The sequence below is a fragment of the Lampris incognitus genome, chromosome 6 (assembly GCF_029633865.1).
Source record: "Lampris incognitus isolate fLamInc1 chromosome 6, fLamInc1.hap2, whole genome shotgun sequence".
Classification (NCBI taxonomy): Eukaryota; Metazoa; Chordata; class Actinopteri; order Lampriformes; family Lampridae; genus Lampris; species Lampris incognitus.
In genome coordinates, this window is record NC_079216.1 from 33,218,300 (window position 1) to 33,241,161 (window position 22,862).

Here is a 22,862-nt window from a genome sequence, read left to right on the forward strand (position 1 = left end):
AGTTTGTGACCTAACTGGCTTTGGTCTAGTTCTCATTTAAGGCTCACAATCACCTCACACAATGCAATAGTATGGGTATATTATACATTTCCTGAATCTTTACAGTCCTGTGAGTATTCCAGTGTTTGTGTTTTGTGTCCCTGATATTCCTAGATGCCACAGGGCTAAAAGAAAGTATATAGTTTAGGCGAAAATTGCAAAAAGATGTGTGTTATTGACGGGTTGAAGAGCTCAAGTGACCTCTATATTTGTGAGAAATATCCACAACAGGGCTTGAATGAAAGCTAAGAAGGTCCCCTTTAAAATGATACCAAAGACAATATTATAGAACATTGAAAAATGTCCTGACCATGAGGCTAAACCAGGATATGCACCAGCGTCTAAAATGCAATTTAGTTTAGCGGGTGGTTAACTTCATGAGCTGATAACTGTGATACAGCTGCCACTCAGGAATGGTTATCATACCAAAATATCACCTACAGACATGGATCCTTTCAAAAATTATAAGTAAGTTTTGCCACCTTGAGTGTACCGAAATATCGTCTGGCCCATGGACTACCATGTGTATTTTCTCAGCCCGTGGATTTACCATTTTCTCTGTTTGTTGGGACTACCCGCGAAGCGGATTACTGGGCTCTTTTCGTTGCCGTGTGTGTTTTTCTTGGTGGACCTTAAAGGGACATTTCGGTTCATTTTGGGTTTCCTGCTTCCTAGTTACTCCTTGTCATTCCGTGTTGACCTTTGTATGAACTATTAATAAAGTACGCCAGTTTCGGCGAATTCTACCTCTGCCTGGTGTCGCGCGCTTGGGATCTCCCACAAACCCTAACAGTACGAACTTGCCATGACGACCCCAGCCGGCACAGAGAGCGTACCGACCAGTCCGGTTCGAGCAGCTCTCATCGAACAGGTCCAACTGACCCAATTCCCACACCTGGCAGCTAGAGGCGGCCTCTGTCACTGTGAGGGATCTCCAGAATCGGGTCCAGCCCCTCCAGGTCTCTGTGGATAACCTAACGGGCCAGCAGGCGGCGTTGGCGAGCCAACAAGCAGAGATCCTGCGGCAGTAAATGTGTTAAATTAAAAAATTTTGACTTCTTTTTTCTTTACTAATGAAATTACAAAAAAGAAAAAGTACCGAAAAAAGGTATCGTTGCGTACCGGTACCGAATTCCAAGTACCGGTACCAGTACCGTATCGGTTCAAATGTGAACGGTACCCATCCCTAACGCTATCCCACTTTCTCTGCATACTGCTTTAGTACACCTTGAAAAGAAAAATACAAATGTCAGAATGTTGTTTACTGCTCTGCTTTTAATATAATTGTACCATTTAAACTGGTGTTGAAACTCAGAGGTCTTGGTCTGGACAACTCTATCTGTAAATGGCTATTTCATTTCCTGATAGGCAGGTCCACTACTGAGAAAATAGGTAACAAATACTCATCTACATTAGTTCTTAGGACCGGCACGCCTCAGGGCTGTTGTCTCAGTCCTCTACTGTACAGTCTGTTTACACATGAGTGTGTTGCTAAATATGACAATCCAGCATCATTAAATTCAGATGGCACCACAGTAACTGAACTGATAAGTGACCGTGATGAGAGGGCCTATAGGAGGGAAGTATAAGATTTAACCATATGGTGCCATGATAACCTCTCTCCAAATGTCAATAAGACAAAATAAATCATTGTTAACATTAGAAAGATCAGAGAAAATCATATTTTCATTTCCATCAATGGGGTCATCTGTTGAAATTGTGGACAGTTTTAAATTTCTCGGTTTACACATCACAGACACCCTCACATGGTCTCTCAACACCAATTGCATCCTCGGGAAGGCACAGCAGAGACTATTTTCTGAGGTGTCTCAAGAGTTTTGATACTCATACCAAAACTCTTATGAACTTTTATCGTAGTCCCATCAAGAGTGTCTTGACAGGCTGTATCAAAGTGTGGTTTGGCAACCTGACTGCTCAGGACTGCGAAGTGCTTCAAAGGACTGCTAAGACAGAAGCAAAAATCATTGGCATGGAACTACCACAACTTCATATTTACACCAATCACTGCAAAAGGAAAGCCCAAAAAAGTGTTAAGGACACCAGCCACCCCGTTCATGTTCTGTTCTCGCTCCTTCCATCTAAAAAATTTTACCTAAGCATCAAATCACACACCACCCATCTCAGTAATAATAGTTTCTTTCCACAGGCAGTCAGGTTGCTGAACAGCTGATGCACCCATATGCATCTTACATTGTTGCATTATCATGTACTTTTCTATATTGTGTATATAATGTATGACTGACTTCATGTATACATAGTCTATGTAAGTCTGTAGTGTTTTGTTTTGTTTTGTTTTTTTTGGGGGGGGGTGTTCTTGTGTCCTTATGTTAAGGCAGAGAGAGCCAGAACATAATAATTCATTTTATTCCAATACATGATAATAAAGTTGAACTTGAATACCAAGTTTGTAGCCTTGATTGTTGAAATAAAATCTGTGTGGCAAGCTTGTTGCAGCTAATGTAGTGTGTCTCAATGATTGAACATGGGACGGTTTTAAAATGGTGACCGGTGGTGATGTTACCATCGTTTATTTCCATGATTTCAACATGGATTTATTTTTCAAAATGTAGCATTATCAGGGGAAAAAATAGGGTGTGTCCCTTGGACATGTTGATAGAGAGTTTCAGATTTTAATGTGTAAGAGACACAGGACTCGTACCTATTTACATCACTGCTGGAAGCCACTTTTGAATTTTTGACGAGTTAGAGACGACAGATTCAAATTTCGCATAATGGTCTAACATGTTAATAAAACTGCTTAATGTCCACAATTTCAATCTTTTTTTCAAAAACAATATAATTTGTAAAAAGTAGGATAATTTAGCCTGCACTGGTAAGGCACAGGGACATGACAGCACGTTGTAACTTTGTTTTGAAACGTGCTATATAAATAAAAGTTGTATTATTATTATTATTATTGGACAGTATTTACCTCAGCCATGGGAGTCCCCCAGAAGTCATTGTGAAACAGGTTGCGCAATGGGGTTGAGGGGCGCAGGTCCTTATTATCCAGTATTGCCGAGACATCATCAAAGACAAAGCCACATGACAGGCTATTCCAGTAACATCCCACCACCAGTCCAGTCAAAAGCAAGATTTCCTTCCATGACACGACGGCCATCGCAGACCAAAGGCTTCATTGATCACTGTCCAAAATCAGCAAACAGGTGACTGATTAACAATATTAGCTGACGCTGTTAAGATGTATGTGTGTTGTGGCTCTATATTGAAGTTTAACACAAATCTAAACTTGATTCAGAGCAACCAATATTTTTTTTTCTTTTACAAATTTTGGGAATTTGAAAATTACTGCATTCCTCTATCATTTCCCCCATGCTGACAGAAGCAGAAGCCATTCAGGCAGCTGATGCGAGACCTCTGTCAACTGTCCTGTCTCCAAATTTACCACCTATGTCGTCTATCTTACTGGACCTAAGTTGTTTGTTTGCAAGTGAACCATCAATCCAACTTCAAATCGTCGGTGTGGTTAATTTATAGGTGAACTTGTCTAAACTTTGCCAGACTTATGAGACAGACGTTAAAATTGGCTAAGCATTTAACCGTTAGCCAACTTAAAACCTCACTCTCGGACGTTCATACGTTAAGAAGCAAAGCCATGGGCCATCGGAGGTAACTAGCTAATATATCACATAAAGAAAGTGTGTAATATGGCATTAACTACATTAAACAAAACAGGTTGGCAGATTCTGTAACGACTGCATAGTGCTACTTTAGCAGCTAATTACTTAAGCTAGATGCACACCAATATTTTATCCTGATAACTTAATGGCCAGTTATCGTCAATTAGTAGTGAATGTTTAACTATTGACATGGCTAACTGAGCTAGTAGTAAATGGAATTGATAACAAAAACTGGGAATTCAAGACATACGTTAGGGCACGATTCGGCGAGCGACAGTCCACTTGCAGGTCTAACCATTCGACCACGACCACTTCCGGTGCAAAGTTGAAATCCGTTCGTTACAGTATTCGCGTTTGTAAGGTTAAAACCAAATGTTGTTTATAAATCAGAGCCTGTCGGCGTTTTAAACAAGCATACAATTGTGGATCGACTTTGTTGGCAATCTTTTGCCCAAAATGTCGTCTCCAATAACAACCTAATAACGTTGCGTGAAACGGTATTTTACGGTCGTTTACGACAACCGGATACATATATACAAAACGCTCTACGACTGTTTTTATCGGTAACTACGTAACAGCCAGAGCGCCCCGGCTACGAAAGTGTTACGGATGTGAGATGCTGGAATCAATAAGCAGTCAAGCATCTTGAATTATCTACTTTTGTCGCCATTTTATTGAAAATGATTGAGCAATTGGATTTGAGTGTAGAACAGATCATGGTGCAACACTTTGTTAAAGATTACTTGATAACGAGATGTGGCTAAAGTTAACTTGAGTGAATGTAAATAAGCGTGTGAATTACTTTTAAGGTTCTCACTGTAAAGGTGAACTAGTGTTGAGATGGCTAGTGTTAACTGTTAAGTTTCTCAAGTGTCGCTAATGTTAAGGAGCCCCGAGCTAATAACATTCTGCAAAGCTGACTATGATCTAAGCATCTTGCTGGCTAACTAGTAGACAGTCTTTCGCTGCTCTGTCAGTTACTTGTAAACTCATAAAAACACTATTACAAAGATGCCCGCCGTTTTTGACTGGAGCAAAGTGATGATGGCTGACCCAGCAACGCTCCTTGAGAGTGAAGAAAATCAAACAGACGTGCTTTTTGATATGCTGCTAACGGTAAATCAATACTTACTTAAACATTCTTGAAGGCACTTTTTTTTTTACTCTGCTATGTCCTAAACCATCATAGGTTTCATCGTTTCAAAAAGAAAATGTGTCTACATTGTCTTTGTTTTGCTGACCAACTTTATCCAAAAGGACCATAGAATTTCTATAACCAGCTTCAGCTCTGTTCATTTATGTGGGAACAGCCACCTTTGTCAGCAAGTGCTTGAAGCACATTATTCAGCATGACTGTCATCCAGCCTTTCACAATAAACTATTGACATGGACACATCAAGGCACATCAGTCAAGTCAAGTCTAGTCAATTGTATTTGTATAGCCCCATATCACAAATTACAAATTTGCCCCAAGGGGCTTTCAGCAACACAACATCCTGTCCTTAGACCCTTGCATTGGATAAAGAACAACTCCCTAAAAAAGAAAAAAAAAACTTTAACAGGGAGAAAAAATAGAAAGAAACCTCAGGGAGAGCAACAGAGGAGGGATCTCTCTCTCAAGATGGACAATGGATGTTGTGTTTACACAATTTACAGAATGCAACAATTGAAAGAGGATAACAGAATTATAATGAAATTATAAAATATATGAAGAATATATGATGAGGAGGATGCCAAGCGGTGTCCAAATGCCACCGGAACAGTCCAGGACCCAAGCCACACGACCAGTATCACCGTGTAAAAAAATAAATTATATACTATATATATATATATATATATATATATATATAAATGTAGGACAAAAACTTTTAATACATAGCAGTACAAGCTTGTTTCGTAGACAGCTGATGATGGCATGAAACAAGCTTGTACCGTCTCATAAAGAATTTACTTGAATCACTGGATTATTTTGCTCCTTATTTGTTGAACACTTTTCCTATTGTTGATTGTTTCTTTTAACAAAGTTTTATATATATGAAATCCAGTGAGTCAGGTAAATTCAGACAGTACAAACAGGCTTGTACTGTCTCATAAAGAATTTACTTGACTCACTGGATTATTTTGCTCCTTATTTGTTGAGCACTTTCCCTACTGTTGAGTGTTTCTTTTAACACATGTATATATAAATATATGACTATGTGACGTGCAATTGCTGTGAATTCAATATGGACAAAAGAAAATGTTTTTGTTGCTGTTTTGTCATCATGGATCAAGCAGCAGAGTTGAGTTACAATCTTACTCCTCAGAAGCTTATTGTATGACTTTAAACTGCTTTCTGAAATAGAAGAAAATACACCAAATGTTGCTGTCATTTTGATTTCACTCCTTTCTCCAGTGGTGGTGGTGATGTTTTCATTCTTCTTTTGCACCAGTGCTGATGTCATAGGAAACAGCTAGATTACACACACACACACACACACACACACACACACACACACACACACACACACACACACACACACACACACACATTAATATATAGTATGTATAAACCAAATGATAATACATGTCAGTGTTTCATATTTAATGTTTGATTATTGTTCCATGCAGGTGAAAGAATGGGAACTAAACAATAAAACCCCGGAGAAAATGATCCAGCTCTTTAGAGTGTCTCAGGCCCTGTTAAAGGTGCTCTATCTTACTATAAAGTTATATGTTTTACAACCATTTCGTATGTTTGTTTATTGTGTAGTGTCTGGCATACACAAATCTCCCTAGCCAATATATCATCCAATAGAATGTTTTTGGCAGACCAAGAATCAAAAGCAAGTTGATGCTATATGAGGATATAAAGTGAATTAAATGCTGTCATCAATCTCACAAGCCTATTATGGGATTTAATTTCCTTTTTCCATCTCTCTAACAGAAGAAGGACCAGGAACTAATTTTGGCCTATGACCTCTTTGAAAAAACTGGTTAGTGTATAGATGAATTTAAAAGTGAAAATTAGTCATTGTTTTTTGCTAACAAAAAGCAGAATTTGCATTGTTAATTCTAATTTTCATCTTGTAGAAAAGGAACTGCTCGCCAAGACATCTAAACTGGAACAAGAGCTGGAGGCAAGTCTCCTCAGAATCTATCTATCTATCTATCTATCTATCTATCTATCTATCTATCTATCTATCTATCTATCTATCTATCTATCTATCTATCTATCTATCTATCTATCTATCTATCTATCTATCTATCTATCTATCTATCTATCTATCTATCTATCTATCTATCTATCTATCTATCTATCTATCTATCTATCTATCTATCTGTGCCTGTCTCTGTCTATCCAACAATGTCTGTCTCTCCGTCTGTGTTTTTATCTGTCTGTCAACTGGTTTATCTGCGTCTGCATGCCTATATACCTTTAAGTATATGTAACATCTGGCAGCCTGTCCAGGGTGTCTCTCCGCCTGCCACCCAATGACTGCTGGGATAGGCTCCAGCATCCCCCATGACCCTGAGAGCAGGATAAGCGGTTTGGATAATGGATGGGATGGATGGATCTATCTTAGAATTAAAAAAAGGTGGTTCCTGATTTTGATCCCACCCTGTCTGTATAATGTTTACATGCTCCCCATGTTTATATAGGTCTCATCCATGTAGCCTGGTTTCCTCCCACAATCACAAGACATGCATATTACGTGAATTGGAGACTCTAAATTGCCTGTAGTCATGAAAGCAGTGTACTTGTTCTTTTTGCTGGGCATACAATAGTCTAGCAACCGTTCTGGCATGTCTCCCTGTCTTCTGCCCCAACCATGCTGTGGTAGGTTCCAGCCCCTTACAACCATTAGCTGGAATAAGAGGTACACAATCAAAGGAAGGGTGGGACTGTAAAGATTTCTCAGATGATTTATTTTGCATGAATGAGGTCGATATTTTTTTTATAATAATAATAATCAATCAATCTTATATAGCACTTTTCTAACACTCAAAGTCGCTTTACAATTAACGGGGTGAAACAAGACAACAGATAAACATAACACAGACCTACAGGGGTGGATGGGAAGGGGGGGGGCTACGAGAGGGAGAAGTGGCAGCCACACATGACGCCAGCAGTACTCTCCCACTTAAACACATATAAAAGGTCAAGAAAAACAAAAAACAACAGCACTGTAGCCGTTGATTTTCTGTACGGGTTTACTCCCGTAGCCTATTCCTCTCCCGAGGTATCCACTAGGCAGTGGCACTATTTAACCCATAGCTGGGGGCTGGTTTATGGGCATCGGGGAATATCCACATACCGGTGGGCCTGTGTACCACACGTCTAGGGGCCAGACCTCCTCTGAGTCCTTTGTAGTTCATCCAGGGTCCAAGGTGTACCCAGTTACCGTGTGTCGCCACGAGGAGGCACTACATAGGGCTTGCTGTTGGAGAAGCTATGTACTGGCAGGGAGAGACTTACGTGCTCGGCTCTCCTGTTTGCATTTCTTCTAGCCAGCGGTGAAGGTTGAGAGTTAGACGTGACAGACAGAACACAACACCAACACACTAGACGCTTCACAACAACCCGACTTTTATAGTAAAGCTGTGTGTTGGAACAAAAGCCAAATAAGAACGCTGGAATGGAATAACTCTAGATGCCTTATGTGTACTATTATGTTGTGTGTGTGTGTGTGTGTGTGTGTGTGTGTGTGCCTGTGTGTGTGTGTGTGTGTGCGTGTGTGTTGGAAGTTGTCACATTGTGTATATTTTTTAGAATTTGTTAAAGGTGCTTATGTTGTTGGGTGGTGGTCATTGTATTTGTGTGCATTGTTGTGTGTGTGGGTGGTCATGACATTGCATGTGTTTAAAGTGAAACACATACACTACCGTTCAAAAGTTTGGGATCACCCAAACAATTTTGTGTTTTCCATGAAAAGTCACACTTATTCACCACCATATGTTGTGAAATGAATAGAAAATAGAGTCAAGACATTGACAAGGTTAGAAATAATGATTTGTATTTGAAATAAGATTTTTTTTACATCAAACTTTGCTTTCGTCAAAGAATCCTCCATTTGCAGCAATTACAGCATTGCAGACCTTTGGCATTCTAGCTGTTAATTTGTTGAGGTAATCTGGAGAAATTGCACCCCACGCTTCCAGAAGCAGCTCCCACAAGTTGGATTGGTTGGATGGGCACTTCTTTGAGCAGATTGAGTTTCTGGAGCATCACATTTGTGGGGTCAATTAAACGCTCAAAATGGCCGGAAAAAGAGAACTTTCATCTGAAACTCGACAGTCTATTCTTGTTCTTAGAAATGAAGGCTATTCCATGCGAGAAATTGCTAAGAAATTGAAGATTTCCTACACCGGTGTGTACTACTCCCTTCAGAGGACAGCACAAACAGGCTCTAACCAGAGTAGAAAAAGAAGTGGGAGGCCGCGTTGCACAACTGAGCAAGAAGATAAGTACATTAGAGTCTCTAGTTTGAGAAACAGACGCCTCACAGGTCCCCAACTGGCATCTTCATTAAATAGTACCTGTTAGAGCCTGTTTGTGCTGTCCTCTGAAGGGAGTAGTACACACCGGTGTAGGAAATCTTCAATTTCTTAGCAATTTCTCGCATGGAATAGCCTTCATTTCTAAGAACAAGAATAGACTGTCGAGTTTCAGATGAAAGTTCTCTTTTTCCGGCCATTTTGAGCGTTTAATTGACCCCACAAATGTGATGCTCCAGAAACTCAATCTGCTCAAAGAAGTGCCCATCCAACCAATCCAACTTGTGGGAGCTGCTTCTGGAAGCGTGGGGTGCAATTTCTCCAGATTACCTCAACAAATTAACAGCTAGAATGCCAAAGGTCTGCAATGCTGTAATTGCTGCAAATGGAGGATTCTTTGACGAAAGCAAAGTTTGATGTAAAAAAAATCTTATTTCAAATACAAATCATTATTTCTAACCTTGTCAATGTCTTGACTCTATTTTCTATTCATTTCACAACATATGGTGGTGAATAAGTGTGACTTTTCATGGAACACACAAAATTGTTTGGGTGATCCCAAACTTTTGAACGGTAGTGTATACCTATACACTCAATATCAGTACAGTCATGAAAGGCCACAATCAGTTGACATTGGTTTACCATTGTGCCCCAAATACAGCTGAACTGTTGTCCACAGTTCTTGTTACATTATAGTCAACAACAACAACAACGACAACAATAATAATAATAACAGTGCTTACCCTCGTAGCCTATGGTAGAGTGAATCCCTGTATGCAAAGGAGATTGGGTGCACTGACCAATTATAGACAGCACTTAAGAGGATTAGAAGCTAATTCCTTCTACACATGGCCATTTCACATGGTTGGACTTTGTTTTTTGTTTTACTTTTGTTTGTCTTTATTTACTTTTGGAAGCTTTTCCCCTTATGATAATATTTTATTCAGGCTTTTTTGACACAATGAAAAAGCGCTTGCAAGAGTTAGAGTCATATGCAGACAGAGATGAAGAACGACTGAGTGTTTTCTGTATTGGAGATGTTTGTTTGCCTTCCTTCCTGTCCAGGTCGCTCAGTGTTCAGGCACGGGACGAGACACACGTTTTATGAGAGAGGAACTTGGGCACATTGAGACCCAGCTGGAGCAGAGGGAGAAGGACTACTCCCAGCTACAAAGGGAGATGAACAAGGAAAAGAAAACGAACGAGGAGGTTTGAGCTCACCCTAAATAATTCAACAGCTCGGTGTGGCAGCATGAAGGCACCAGGTTTTTTAGTTGGATAAAGGAGATTATTGTCAAACAAGTTGATTCTTTGGTAACTCGATCATTTACCCACTGTTACAGATATAAGACAGACAAAAATATTGTACCTAAATGTGTTTTGTATTCATAACAGTTATGCACTCGAGTTTTCATTTTACAATTTGAAGAAAAATATGCACCGGAGGGTGTATATTTTTCTTCAACTTGTAAAATTAAATCTCGAGTGCATAACTGTTATGAATACAAATTTCTTCAACTTGTAAAATGAAAACTCAAGTGGGACCGGAGGGTATGCTCCAATTATTGGGGCATCACAGTGCTCAGCCTCCCAGGGAAAGTCTACTCTAGGGTGCTGGAAAGGAGGCTCTGACTGATTGTCAAACCTCAGATCCAGGAGGAACAATGTGGATTCCGTCCTGGTCGTGGAACAACGGACCAACTCTTTACCCTTGCGGAAGTGCTGAGGGGGTCATGGGAGTTTGACCAGCCAGTCTACATGTGTTTTGTGGAATTGGAGAAGGCTTACAACCGTGTACCCTGGGGCACTCTGTGGGGGGTACTGCGGGAGTATGGGATACTGGGGTAGTTGCTACAAGCCATGCGGTCCTTGTATAACCAAAGTGAGAGCTGTGTATGCATTCTCGGCACAAAGTCAAACATGTTTTCGGGGGTGTCAGACTCCGCCAAGGTTGTCCCTTGTCTCCGATTCTGTTTGTAATATTCATGGACAGGATGTCAAGGCGCAGCCAAGGTGAGGAGTGTGTCCACTTTGGGGACCTCAGAATTGCATATCTGCTCTTCGCAGATGATGTGGTTTTGTTGGCTTCATCAGAACATGATCTCCAGCATGCACTGGGGCGGTTTGCAGCTGAGTGTGAAATGGCCGGGATGAGAGTCAGCACCTCCAAGTCTGAGGCCATGGTTCTCTACCGGAAAATAGTGGATTGCTTCCTCTGGGATGGGGATGAGTTGTTGCCTCAAGTGAAGGAGTTCAAGTATTTCGGGGTCTTGTTCACAAGTGAGCGTAGGATGGAGCAGGAGATTGACATGCGGATTTGTGCAGCATCAGCAGTTATGCGGACGTTGTGCCTGAATGTTGTGGTGAAGAAGGAGCTGAGCCAGAAGGCAAAGCTCTCAATTTACCAGTCAGTCTTCATTCCAACCCTCACATATGGTCATGAGCTTTGGGTAGTGACCGAAAGGGTGAGATCGTGAATACAAGTGACTGAAATAAGTTTCCTCCATAGGGTGTCTGGGCTAAGCCTTAGATATAGGGTGAGGAGCTCGGACATCCGGAGGGAGTTCAGAGTACAGCCGCTGCTCCTTCGTGTCAAAAGGAGCCAGTTGAGGTGGTTATGGCATCTGATTATGATGCCTCCTAGGCACCTTCCTTTGGAGGTTTTCTGGGCACGTCCACCTGGGAGGAGACCCCGGGGTAGACCCAGAACTCACCAGAGGGACTACATGGCCAATCTGGCATGGAAATGCCTTGGGATCCCCCGGGAGCAGCTGGAGGGCGTTGCTGGGGAGAGGGACGTCTGAAGTGCCCTACTTAGCTTGCTGCCACCGCGACCCGACCCCAGAGAAGTGGCTGATGATGAGAGATGAGATGAAAAAAATATAATGATACATCAGTGTATGCAGTGTAAATGTATTCACTGGCGGCCTGTCCAGGGTGTCTCCCCGCCTGCCGCCCAATGACTGATGGGATAGGCTCCAACATCCCCGCGACCCTGAGAGCAGGATAAGTGATCTGGATAATGGGTTGGATAAGCGGTCTGGATAATGGATGGATGGACCTTCATTGTAATACATTATCTAAGAATTACCCTGATTACAGTCTCAAATTACTATTTTGGAATACTCAAATTACTATTTTGGAATTACTATTTTGAAATTACTACTGAAATTACTATTTTGGAATACTCTAATTACTATTAACATATATGCATGTTTTTTACGATGTTATTCTTCACAAGTACATTGAATACTTTATGGTATTTTATTATGTTGTCAGCACACAACTATACAACCTTACTTGCACAACTATAATTAGAATTAAACCTTTGCAAATTGTCTTTTTAAATATGATTGTGTGGCAGGACTTGACAATTCACATTTATGCACTTAACATGAATACCCGCACACTGAGTTTCCAGATCTGATACTTTTTCTTTTCTATTGTTTTGCTCTCCAGTTGAGTGCACGAGCAGAGAGGGCTGAAGATGAGATCAGGAAGCTGAAAAGAGAGGTGTGTGAGCAGTTTTGTTTCTACCACTTTATGAAGATGATAAAGCCCTATTTAATTATCTCTCCATTCATCTCTGTAGCTTCAGTGGGTGATTTTAGGCTATTTTGAAACCGCATTCATGTCTTCCCAAAAAATGCCCTGTAATTCCACTTACTGTCCATTGTCCACTTTTCACTGTTGTTCCCCCATGTGGATGTCTTCATTTTTATAATTTTCTGTCACCTCTTTTCTGTTTGCTCGCCATAGATAAAAAAGGTTAAGTGCAAGGTAAGAGTTAGAGCCAGTGTAGTTGGGTAAATAATCAATGTTAATGATATTGGTAGCTTTTAGAATTAGGATCAACTTTGGTTGTATTTTATTATTTGTTAAAAAAAAGTAGGTTTCAAGGTTTAAGTGAGGCAGAAGGGCCATTTGTGTAGATATAGTATATAGATTGTCCTGTTTATTGCTATGCAGTTGTGAATTATCTTCTTTGTGCATGTGAGGTCGTGTGTGTGTGTGTGCGCGCGTGCATGTGCGTGTGCATGCGCATAGAGTGAAATAAACCAAATTAGGTACTTATAATATTATGTGGTGTGTATAAACAATCTCTGGTGATACAGGGTCAATCTTGTCTTTTGTATCTGAGTTCATTCTCCCTGTGGCACAACAGAACGATCAGCTCCAACAGGATGTGGATTTCTACCACAGGGAGCTGGACCAGAAGGAACCAGTTCCCTCCAGAGAGGAGATTGGTGAGATCCAGAGGAAGCTCAACACAGCCAACCGTCAGCTCTACCAGTGCATGGATGACCTTCAGGTATGTGGAAGTCTGCTATAATGCTGGAGTATTTTGCCTGTGGCTGGTAAATTGGTTTACTCCACCTCAGGATACAACTCAGGATAGAATCTGAGACACCATAGACCAGAGAGCATCGCCACTCACAAGGCACAAATCCACAACAGCTTTTTTTCCAGCCACTGTCAGAATGATTGCAAAGGATATTAAGGCGGGAAGGAAATACTACACCTCCTACCTCATTCACACCATGGACACTTAACACCTCACAACAGTCTCACTCCTTATTGACGGGGATTTAGTATTCAACTACTTTACCCCGCTCTCAATCGCTGGGTCTCTGTCATACAGAGTTTTTCCCCAGTCCATTGGTCCATTAGTTTGTTTTGTTTTTTGCAATAATAGACCCTTTTATGACCTACGTCACGCATAGTATGCGCATGCATTTTGGCAGCAAAAGAGGCAACTTCTCCATCTCCAGTCAATGCAGAGTGCTGGTGGATTTCTGATCGATTGATATTTACATTTTTAAAATGTCATCTTGTTGTGTTGTGGGTTGCCAGAACAGGTCTAGCAAAACTAAAGCTATTAATTTCTACTGCATTCCATCGGGGAAAAGACCGTTCAATGCAAACAGGCGAAGATTGTGGCTACACGCAATAAAATGAGTCTGGATAAATACTACATAAGTGGCTATCATAACAAATAGAAGTTATATTGTAGCATAAATAAGAGGTTATAGCATACAATTGTGTGGTCGCAAATAATAATGTCAATTTTTTGCTGCCAAAATGCACGCGCATACGAAATCACGTGATCACTGTTTACCAACTGTAAAAGGGTCTGTTCAGTTCATGTGTGTTCAGAGAATAGGAAGGACTTGGCTCAGGTATTAAAGACAGCACAGAGGATTGTGGGAGCTGTGCTCCCAGACCTGGATGCTTTGTATGCTGGCCGCCTACAGAGGAAAGCCAGCAGCATCAGCAAAGACACAGCACACCCAGGTCACTGTCTGTTTTTTCCCTTGCCATCGGGGAAAAGATACCACACCATCAAAACTTGGACTAACAGGCTGAGGAACAGCTTCTTCCCCAGAGCTGTAGCCTCCATCAAGCCCCCCCACACACACACACACCTGCCTATAGCTGCTGAGGACTAACTGATACTAAAACCGCTGCAATGTAGACAACTAAATGCAATAGTCCCATGCACTATTTTGAACTTTAAAGCCGCTACTATCTTTTATTGTCTCTTTATCATTTTTGCTACCTCACTTATTTTTACTACCTCACTTGTTTATACTAAATGTTGTTTGTCCTTATTTTTATCTTGGTTTTTAATCATTTACCTTGTCTAGTGTTGCTGGTCTGAGAGTCACCAAATGAAATTTCGTTGTATGTGTATACAATGACAAAGTGTCTTATCTTATCTATCTTATCTTTTCTTCATAGTGCAAGACTTTATTGTACAATAATTTGTAGTGTGTATTTTTTTTAAATGTTTTTGGTGCATATCTATTCATCCTGTGTATTTCTATATAGGGTGTATGTAGGGTGGTGCTCTTTTAATCGCCTTTCTTTGCCTGTTTTTCTTTTTAAAGCTGACTCAGTGAGTTTCGCACAAGAATCCCAATGTATCTGTACTGTACTGTTCTATACCTGTGCAAATGGCTAAAGTCTCTTGAATCTTTTTGTTAGCGTGCGGAGGACGAGCTCCTCCACCTGAAGGCACAGAATGAGCACATGCAGAGAGGCCTTGAAGAGTCAGTCAAGGAGATGGAGAAGATGACAGATGAATACAACAAGATGAAAATTGTGGTTCAGCAGACAGACTCTATCATGGACCAGCTCAGGAATGAGAGAGACCTTGCAAAGCTTCAGGTAAAGGTTCCCTCAGGTAAATGTTTCTCTTTAATATTTTTGCCCCAGGTGATTTATGAATTAATGTACTCTGAGGGTGACCCTGCCTCTCTGGGTGGTTTGCACAGTTCATTATCGTGCCGAGCCACACTAAACCCGCCGACAGCGCTTGGTGATTTGCCTGCCATGCTTTCACATAATTGATATATATGAGATGAAGATAGTTATTCTCAGCTGTATACTGTGCTCTGTGTGTGTGTGTGTGTGTGTGTGTGTGTGTGTGCGCGCGCGCGTGCGTGCGTGTGCGCACGCATGCACATATGCATGCATGTGTGTGTGCGTGGGCCCTCTGAATCTGCAGGTCAGGGAGTTAACTGAGCAGATCCAGAACAGGGCAGAGGAGGACGACCCAGTCATGGCAGCAGTCAATGCTAAGGTGGAGGAATGGAAGGTGGGTTTTAGTGTGGAATTATTAGATAGAAATGCAGCAAACTGGAAGATGTAAACTTTGAAATCACAATAATTTTAACCACCAGAAATTTTTTCTGAATAAAAAAAAAAGAAAAAATACAGTTTCAAAGTAATTTTCCAGTACAAACATGACTTTTTAAATCCTTTTTTTATGGTATAATGTTTTTCTTTTATATACAGTGCTGCTTGAAAGTATGTGAACCCCTTGAGCGGTTTAGATTTTTCTGTTGTTTTACCATGATTTTCTTATTCTATCATCACCAGTTTTAATGTATGAAATGTCAGATATATGTTTATCAGTTGCATGTACTTGTTTAGTGGGACTTGTTTAAGTGGCCCAAAAAGTACATGAAACATGGAATTAGTGTATGTGCAAAAGTAAGTGAACCCCCAGCTGCATTGGTTAAGTCAAGCAGGTAACAGACTCGGGTGAAACACATTTGGGTGCTTAATTAATCATTTAAGCAGGCCAATGAAATGAGATATCCTTGGGAAAGGGTTTGGCCTGCACTCATTAAAAGAGAGAAGAAACCAACCAAACCACTGTGGTCCCATACAAATCAACAATGCCGAGAGCAAAGGAGATATCCGAGGACACGAAGAAGAGGGTAGTGATAGCCCATCAGTCTGGGGAGGGATATAAGACCATCTCCAAAAGATTCCAGCTCCATCCATCCACTGTAAGACAAATAATTTACAAATGGAGGGCCTTCAACATGACAGCAACTCTGCCTAGAAGTGGACGCCCATCAAAACTATTACCCAGAAGCACCAGAAAAATAATAAATCAGGTAAAGGCCAACCCACACATCACCTCTAGAGAGTTGCAGACCTCTCTGGTAGCATCTGGGACAAATGTGCATGCGTCCACAATAAGACGAAAATTGAATAGCCATGACATTCATGGGAGGGTTGCTAGAAGGAAGCCTCTGCTCTCAAAAAAGAACAAAGCTGCCCGTTTCAACTTTGCCAGAGAGCACTTGGACAAACCAGAGACCTTCTGGAAGTCCATTCTCTGGACAGACGAGTCCAAAATGGAATTATTTGGTCACAATCAAAACCAACATGTTTGGAGAAAAGCCAACACTGCATATGAAGAAAAGAACCTCCTCCCAACAGTGAAGCATGGTGGTGGAAATGTGAAGGTCTGGGGCTGCTTTTCTGCTTCTGGACCTGGACGACTCCATATTATCCAAGGAACCATGAATTCTCCGGCATATCAACAAATTCTTGACCAGAATCTCCTGCCATCAGTCAGGGAGTTGAAGCTGGGATGAAAATGGAGTATGCAACAAGACAATTACCCAAAGCATTCCAGCAAAACTATAAAGGAATGGCTTCAGAGAAAGGATTCGTACTCTGGATAGGCCCAGTCAAAGTCTGGATCTTAATCCAATTGAAATGTTGTGGCGAGACCTGAAGAAGTCGGTACATACCAGATGTCCCTCCAACCTCTGTCAACTGGCTGAGTTCTGCAAGGAGGAGCGGGCAAAAATCCCCATAAGCAGATGCGAGAGACTGGTTAGTGGTTACAGAAGATGTTTGGTTGAAGTAATGGCTGCAAAAGGAGGAGCCACAAGCTTCTAATACAAGGGTTCACATACTTTTGCACATGTTAAACTTTCAGTTTTTGTGAAATAAACCACCTTTGTTGAATTAAATAATGAAAATATATCACTTTTTGTGTGTGTGTCCATTATTTGGAAGGTGTGCTTTACAAATTGGGATTTGGATGTATGTGTAATAAGCTTATTTTAATGTTTTTTACAAAAACAGTGACCATGTCTGGAGGGTTCACAAACTTTCAAGTAGCACTGTATATATATATAAATATTTTTTTTACAATTTTTTTTTTTTATGTGAAGCACATTGAGTGTATAAAATGTGCTATATAAATAAAGTTGCCTTGCCTTGCCTTACTGGGTTGTAGAGCCTTACATGGAGCATTAGGGGATTTAGTGAACAGCAAATGTACTTTGTATAGGTTACACTGAAAATGCACTTTTATCATTTAATCACCCCTAACCACATATAAGCTTAACAACACTTTTCTGTCTCACCTTTTCACACCATGATGTATTTTCTTGATAAGGAAGCCACAGTCAGAAAGAGGTAGACATTGTAAAGGATAGTAGACGACACCTCTTGTGCTTAGACCAGCCCCCATTCCTACTTGAATCCTAAAAAAGTTTTCTATTCCTTGTTCTGTTAAATGATCCTTTCTGTTTTTTCACTGTCTTATTTCCTTTCACTGCCCCCAGAGAGTGCTCTCTCTTAAGGATGATGAAATTCTGGAGTACCAGCAGATGATCCGGGAGCTGAGGAAAAAGCTGAGCTTAACCCAAATGGACTTGGACAAGAGCAACATTATTGCCTTACAGCAGGTCTGGTACTAAAGCTGGGGTGAATGAAATCCTTTTTTCAGTTAGGATCACAATCAGCAAATGGTTTTGTTAGCTGAGCATCTCTGCACATCCAAGGACTTGGCCTTGGCGGGTCGCTCAGATAGAATACACAAGATGTAACACAAGATTATAAAAAAGTAAAGCGTTCAGTATTGATCCTCAGACAGCTGAAAAATCTGATTTGCTTCTCTAATCTGATCTTAATGACTGACTAGCCACACTATTATGATTAGATGTGATTTGTGTGTTTGTTGTGATTAGATGTAATTTGCGTGTTGAGTCAGCTGTATTCACTTGGTGGACTATCTACATAACAATGACGTAGGTGTGCGTACACTGACTAGTGGTGTGTTATACGATACAACTTTATTGTCAGTTTGCACTGAAATTCATTTTGCAGTCCTAGGCAGTTCCGTTCAAGAGATTAACACAAAAATTAAACATACAGTTATGCATATGACACATCATATAGATGTAAAAAAACACATCGGACAGTCATGACAAACATACATATCACATTATATCCTCTGGATTCAGATCTCAATTAGCAGCACACTGATTTTGGTTTTGCAACAGGATAGACTGATGTATAGAAGAATTCTTCAGCCTGTTGCATTTAAATCAAGGGACTCTAAATTGCCTATTGGAGGGGCAGAAGTTGATATTCTCCGTTTAAAACACGTGAGGAGTTGGAGGAGATACTGTTAGCAAGGCTGAGTTGTTGTGAGTTGCTTGAAAGTAGTATGCCACGGGTTGACCAATAATCTTGGCACATATTTGGATTTGATTGTATAGTTTAATTTTAAGTTTCACAGATAGGCTTCTGAACCAGGCCATACTGCAGTACGGTTCTCTAACAACTATGGGTCCAGCAACATATCAGTATAGAGAAGACCTATTTTTACTCACAGTTTTCACTATGAAAATGACTAACCGTGTGCAGGACACAGAGTTTTGAGATGCCGGCAACCAAGAGGAACAGTATGTGGTTTTTGCTATGTTTTTCTGTGCTGCTGTGACTGCCGGCATCACTGTGCAGCAAGGGGTATGCATACACACTAGCACCAATGACTAGTGGAGACATGTGGCTAGAAGGTTTTTTTTTTGGGGTATTTCCAAGTTTGGCTTTCACTGAGGCATCCCCTCAAGTGAAAGCAGACATGTTATTTCTGCATTTGACCATGAAAGGCTGTTCTCCTCGCTCTCCTCTATGCATGCTTGTTCCATGGATCGTTTTTTGTTCCTGTGTGATGTGCAATTTGACTCTTGCCTGGTGGCATAATGAGTGACACAGTGGGGTGGAGGGATGCTTGTAATTTTATCTGAGAGGTCAAACGGAGATGCATCTACAGAAATTAGATTTGAATTGAATAGCAAACCACACACAAATGTGGATAGAATCTGATTTGAAAAAAAAATCAAATTATGTGTTTTCTTTCCCTTACAGACTAGAGAAAAGCATTCAGATTCAAATCAGATATTTTTAAAAAAAAATCAATATCTTTCTATCGCTGTCTGTCTTTCTATCTGTCTGTCTCTGTCTGTCTCAGTCTCTAGATTTCATAGATGCCTTAATTTGCATGATTGAAGCAGTTAAAAATCTTTCTTGTAAAACTTGGTGGCTTATTGGGAACAAAATACAAATAAGAGACCAGATAGATCTCTAGATGTCTTGTGTGGTGTATTATGCTGTTTGTGTGTGTGTGTGTGTGTGTGTGTGTGTGTGTGTGTGTGTGTGTGTGTGTGTGTTTCCAGCTACATTTGAGGATCAATTTGAGTTTTTAACCTTAAGAGTGAGGAGGTTTTTGCAAAGTGAGGACTTTTTGGCAGGTCCTCACTTCTTCAGTGGGCTATTTTTGTTTTAGGGCTTTGGTTTAGGGTTAAGGTTAGCATTAGGTTAAGATTGGGGTAAGGGTCAAAGTTCTGCATGTAGTTCTGATGGTTAAGATTAAGGTTAGGGGCTAGAGAATGAATGTACATTGTAAATTCTAACAAGTTAAGTTTACTTTAAAAAAATTAGGAAACCAATTACCTTGGGAAAAGTAAGTAAATGAACTTAAAGAGCAGGGTAACCAAATTGACAGATTTGCTTCAAAATACTTTATAAATGTGGGAGATGTATTGCTGTTGATATGTTAAAATGTGTTGAACCATGTATAGAACTGATTTGCGGAGTTAGACCGTTTTTGGGTATTTTTCCCGTTTTCCTTTCTTGATTTTTTGACCGGCTTCCTTGGTGACGTCACCGTCTTCCTTTCGGTGCCACGCCCCCAGAGTCTGAAACCAGTGGACGCTGCAGATTTTTACACATTTTTGAAGCTTTGTTTTATATACTTCGCAACGTTTTTAATCATACAGAATTGGCTGGGGGGTTACTGATATGTTTTCCTGGGGTATGGGTATCCCAAAACACAGATTTGAGCTCAGTTACCCGCCACTTTAATTGTGTCAATTTATGTGAAATGATTTCACATAACTTGACACAGTTAAGTTCATTTACTTACTTTTCCCAAGGTAATTGGTTTCCTAATTGTTTAAGTAAACTTGTTAGAATGTACAGTGTAGTCAATAGCCGTGTTTTCATAACATATCGCATTGGAAAAGGTTTATGGAAACGATTAAATTTGAAAAAATGTCCTCAGTTTCGCAAAAAAAAAGTTTTTATACTCACTTGAGGTTTTTACCTTTTTTTGAAAAGAGTTAATGCACTAAATGAGATATGGAAACACCTTTGCTGAATAAGATCAGCTATTTATGCTGTCAGTGTCTTCCCGGAGATTCCCATAACACGCATTTCTTTGTCTTTGTCTCGAGACAGTATGTATGCCCAATAATAGCTGACAGTATGGCAATATTCATTCATTTATTCATTATCCAAACCGCTTATCCTTACTCAGGGTCGCAGGGATGCTGGAGCCTATTCCAGCAGTCATTGGGCGGAAGGCAAGGGGACACCCTGGACAGGCCTCCAGGCCATCACACACACACACACACACACACACACACACACACACACACACACACACACACACACATACCTAGGGACAATTTTTTTTAGTACGGCCGATTCACCTGGCCTGCATGTCTTTGGACTGTGGGAGGAAACCGGAGCACCCAGAGGAAAATCACACAGACACAGGGAGAACATGCAAACTCCACACAGAGGACGACCCAGGATGACCCCCAAGGTTGGACTACCCTGGGGCTCGAACCCAGGACCTTCTTACTGTGAGGCGACCGCACTAACCACTGCACCACTCCCCCCATTATATTAGCATAAATCCAATAAAGTACAGCAGCATATGGCCAATAATAGCTGAAAGAACAATTACAACTTTCCCAATTGAAACAAATTCCTGAACACCTCTCTCCCATTTTCTCTCATAAATGGCCAAGACAACTGTTTTTGTTTCTGGTTTGCAACCTCTACTTCTTCTGCTCTGTTTATTACAGCCATGCGTAATGTAGCCTATACCACCAACTTCTGACAAAACTATGCTTTGCATAGCCTAGTTTATTCTCTCCAAACCAGTTGATGGAAACATGCGTAATTCACTTTTTTTTTGTTTTGTTTTTTTTGTGACATTTCAAAAGTTTGCTCAAAATTCACTTAACGGTTAATGGAAACACGGGTAATAAGAGACCTAACTGAGGGACAAGTATAGGAAAACAAACATATTTGTGTGGGAGTGTGTGTGTGTGAGAGAGAGAGGTTGTTGTCATATTGTATGTGCATATTGTGAAATGTGTTTAAGATTATTGTGTTGGTAGAGGGTGGTTTTTGTATGTTTGTACGCAGTGTAAAGTTTGTGTGCATGGATGGTCGTCACATTGTAGGTTATGTTACTTATAGTGAAAGTGTTTGTATTTTGTATATGATCATGGGATGCGTTTTGTAGGGTTAGGCAAGTGGTTGTTTTTGTTTATGGGGTTAGTATGTGTGTGTTCTATGGCCAACATGTTATCTCCCCTCTACTTCCTGCTTCACTTCAGTTCACTTTTTCCTGATTCGTCATTTTCCTCTTCTCTGCCCTTCTCTCTGACATCCATCGCTACTTCTGGCCAGGTCATATATGAACTGTGTGGAGTAAGTCTCTCTGCTCTTCGTGCTTGTCCTAAGTACTCTCCGCCCCATGCCATCTCTTCTTGTCACATTCGTATACATCTAACCCATTAAGACACTGAAGGTCTTTTTTTTTTTTTGGTTTTGTTTTTCCCCATGGATTATCGTTAATTCAAACTGTTTTTGAATGTCACAAGGCTGTCCAGGAGAGGGATAACCAAATCAAGATGTTGAGTGAACAGCTGGAGCAATACACAGGGGAAATGGAGAAGAATGCCCTGCTTATTGAAGAGCTCAAAAAGCCTGGGAAGACGGATCGAGGTAAGTGGAGCACTCTAGACAGAGGGGAATGCTTTGACAACAGAGAAACTTCTGAGTTACAACATGCGGAGGGTCCTCCAGCATTCCACATGAACGCAACAACAATATTATCTCATGTGATGTTGAAAGTATTTGAATAACGCACCTTATCAATTAAGTTTCAAGTTCATATTTACGTTTTGTTTTTTGTTTTGTTTGTGTTTTTTTTTCAAAAACAAGTGAAGCCCTGCCAAACATTTTCCCAGCACATTTCAGTTTGGCTTTTTGCCCATC

The 22,862-nt window shown here is 40.6% G+C and overlaps 2 protein-coding genes across 2 annotated transcripts in view; one reads left to right on the plus strand and one right to left on the minus strand.

The window, feature by feature from the left end:
* tmtc3 (transmembrane O-mannosyltransferase targeting cadherins 3) overlaps positions 1–4,060 on the minus strand; it is a 126,487-nt gene extending 122,427 nt beyond the window's left edge. The window contains exons 1-2 of the mRNA XM_056281440.1: positions 3,952–4,060; positions 2,993–3,206 (exon numbers count right to left, since the gene is read on the minus strand). Coding sequence (XP_056137415.1) covers positions 2,993–3,181 — 189 coding nt within the window. The 5' untranslated portion in view covers positions 3,182–3,206; positions 3,952–4,060. The remainder of the gene's footprint in view (positions 1–2,992; positions 3,207–3,951) is intronic.
* Positions 4,061–4,712: 652 nt separating this feature from the next.
* cep290 (centrosomal protein 290) overlaps positions 4,713–22,862 on the plus strand; it is a 110,920-nt gene continuing 92,770 nt past the window's right edge. Inside the window, exons 1-11 of the mRNA XM_056282384.1 lie at positions 4,713–4,817; positions 6,312–6,389; positions 6,628–6,676; positions 6,774–6,820; positions 10,245–10,388; positions 12,639–12,692; positions 13,345–13,491; positions 15,168–15,350; positions 15,691–15,780; positions 18,062–18,184; positions 22,466–22,589. Of these exons, the coding sequence (XP_056138359.1) occupies positions 4,713–4,817; positions 6,312–6,389; positions 6,628–6,676; positions 6,774–6,820; positions 10,245–10,388; positions 12,639–12,692; positions 13,345–13,491; positions 15,168–15,350; positions 15,691–15,780; positions 18,062–18,184; positions 22,466–22,589 (1,144 nt within the window). The remainder of the gene's footprint in view (positions 4,818–6,311; positions 6,390–6,627; positions 6,677–6,773; positions 6,821–10,244; positions 10,389–12,638; positions 12,693–13,344; positions 13,492–15,167; positions 15,351–15,690; positions 15,781–18,061; positions 18,185–22,465; positions 22,590–22,862) is intronic.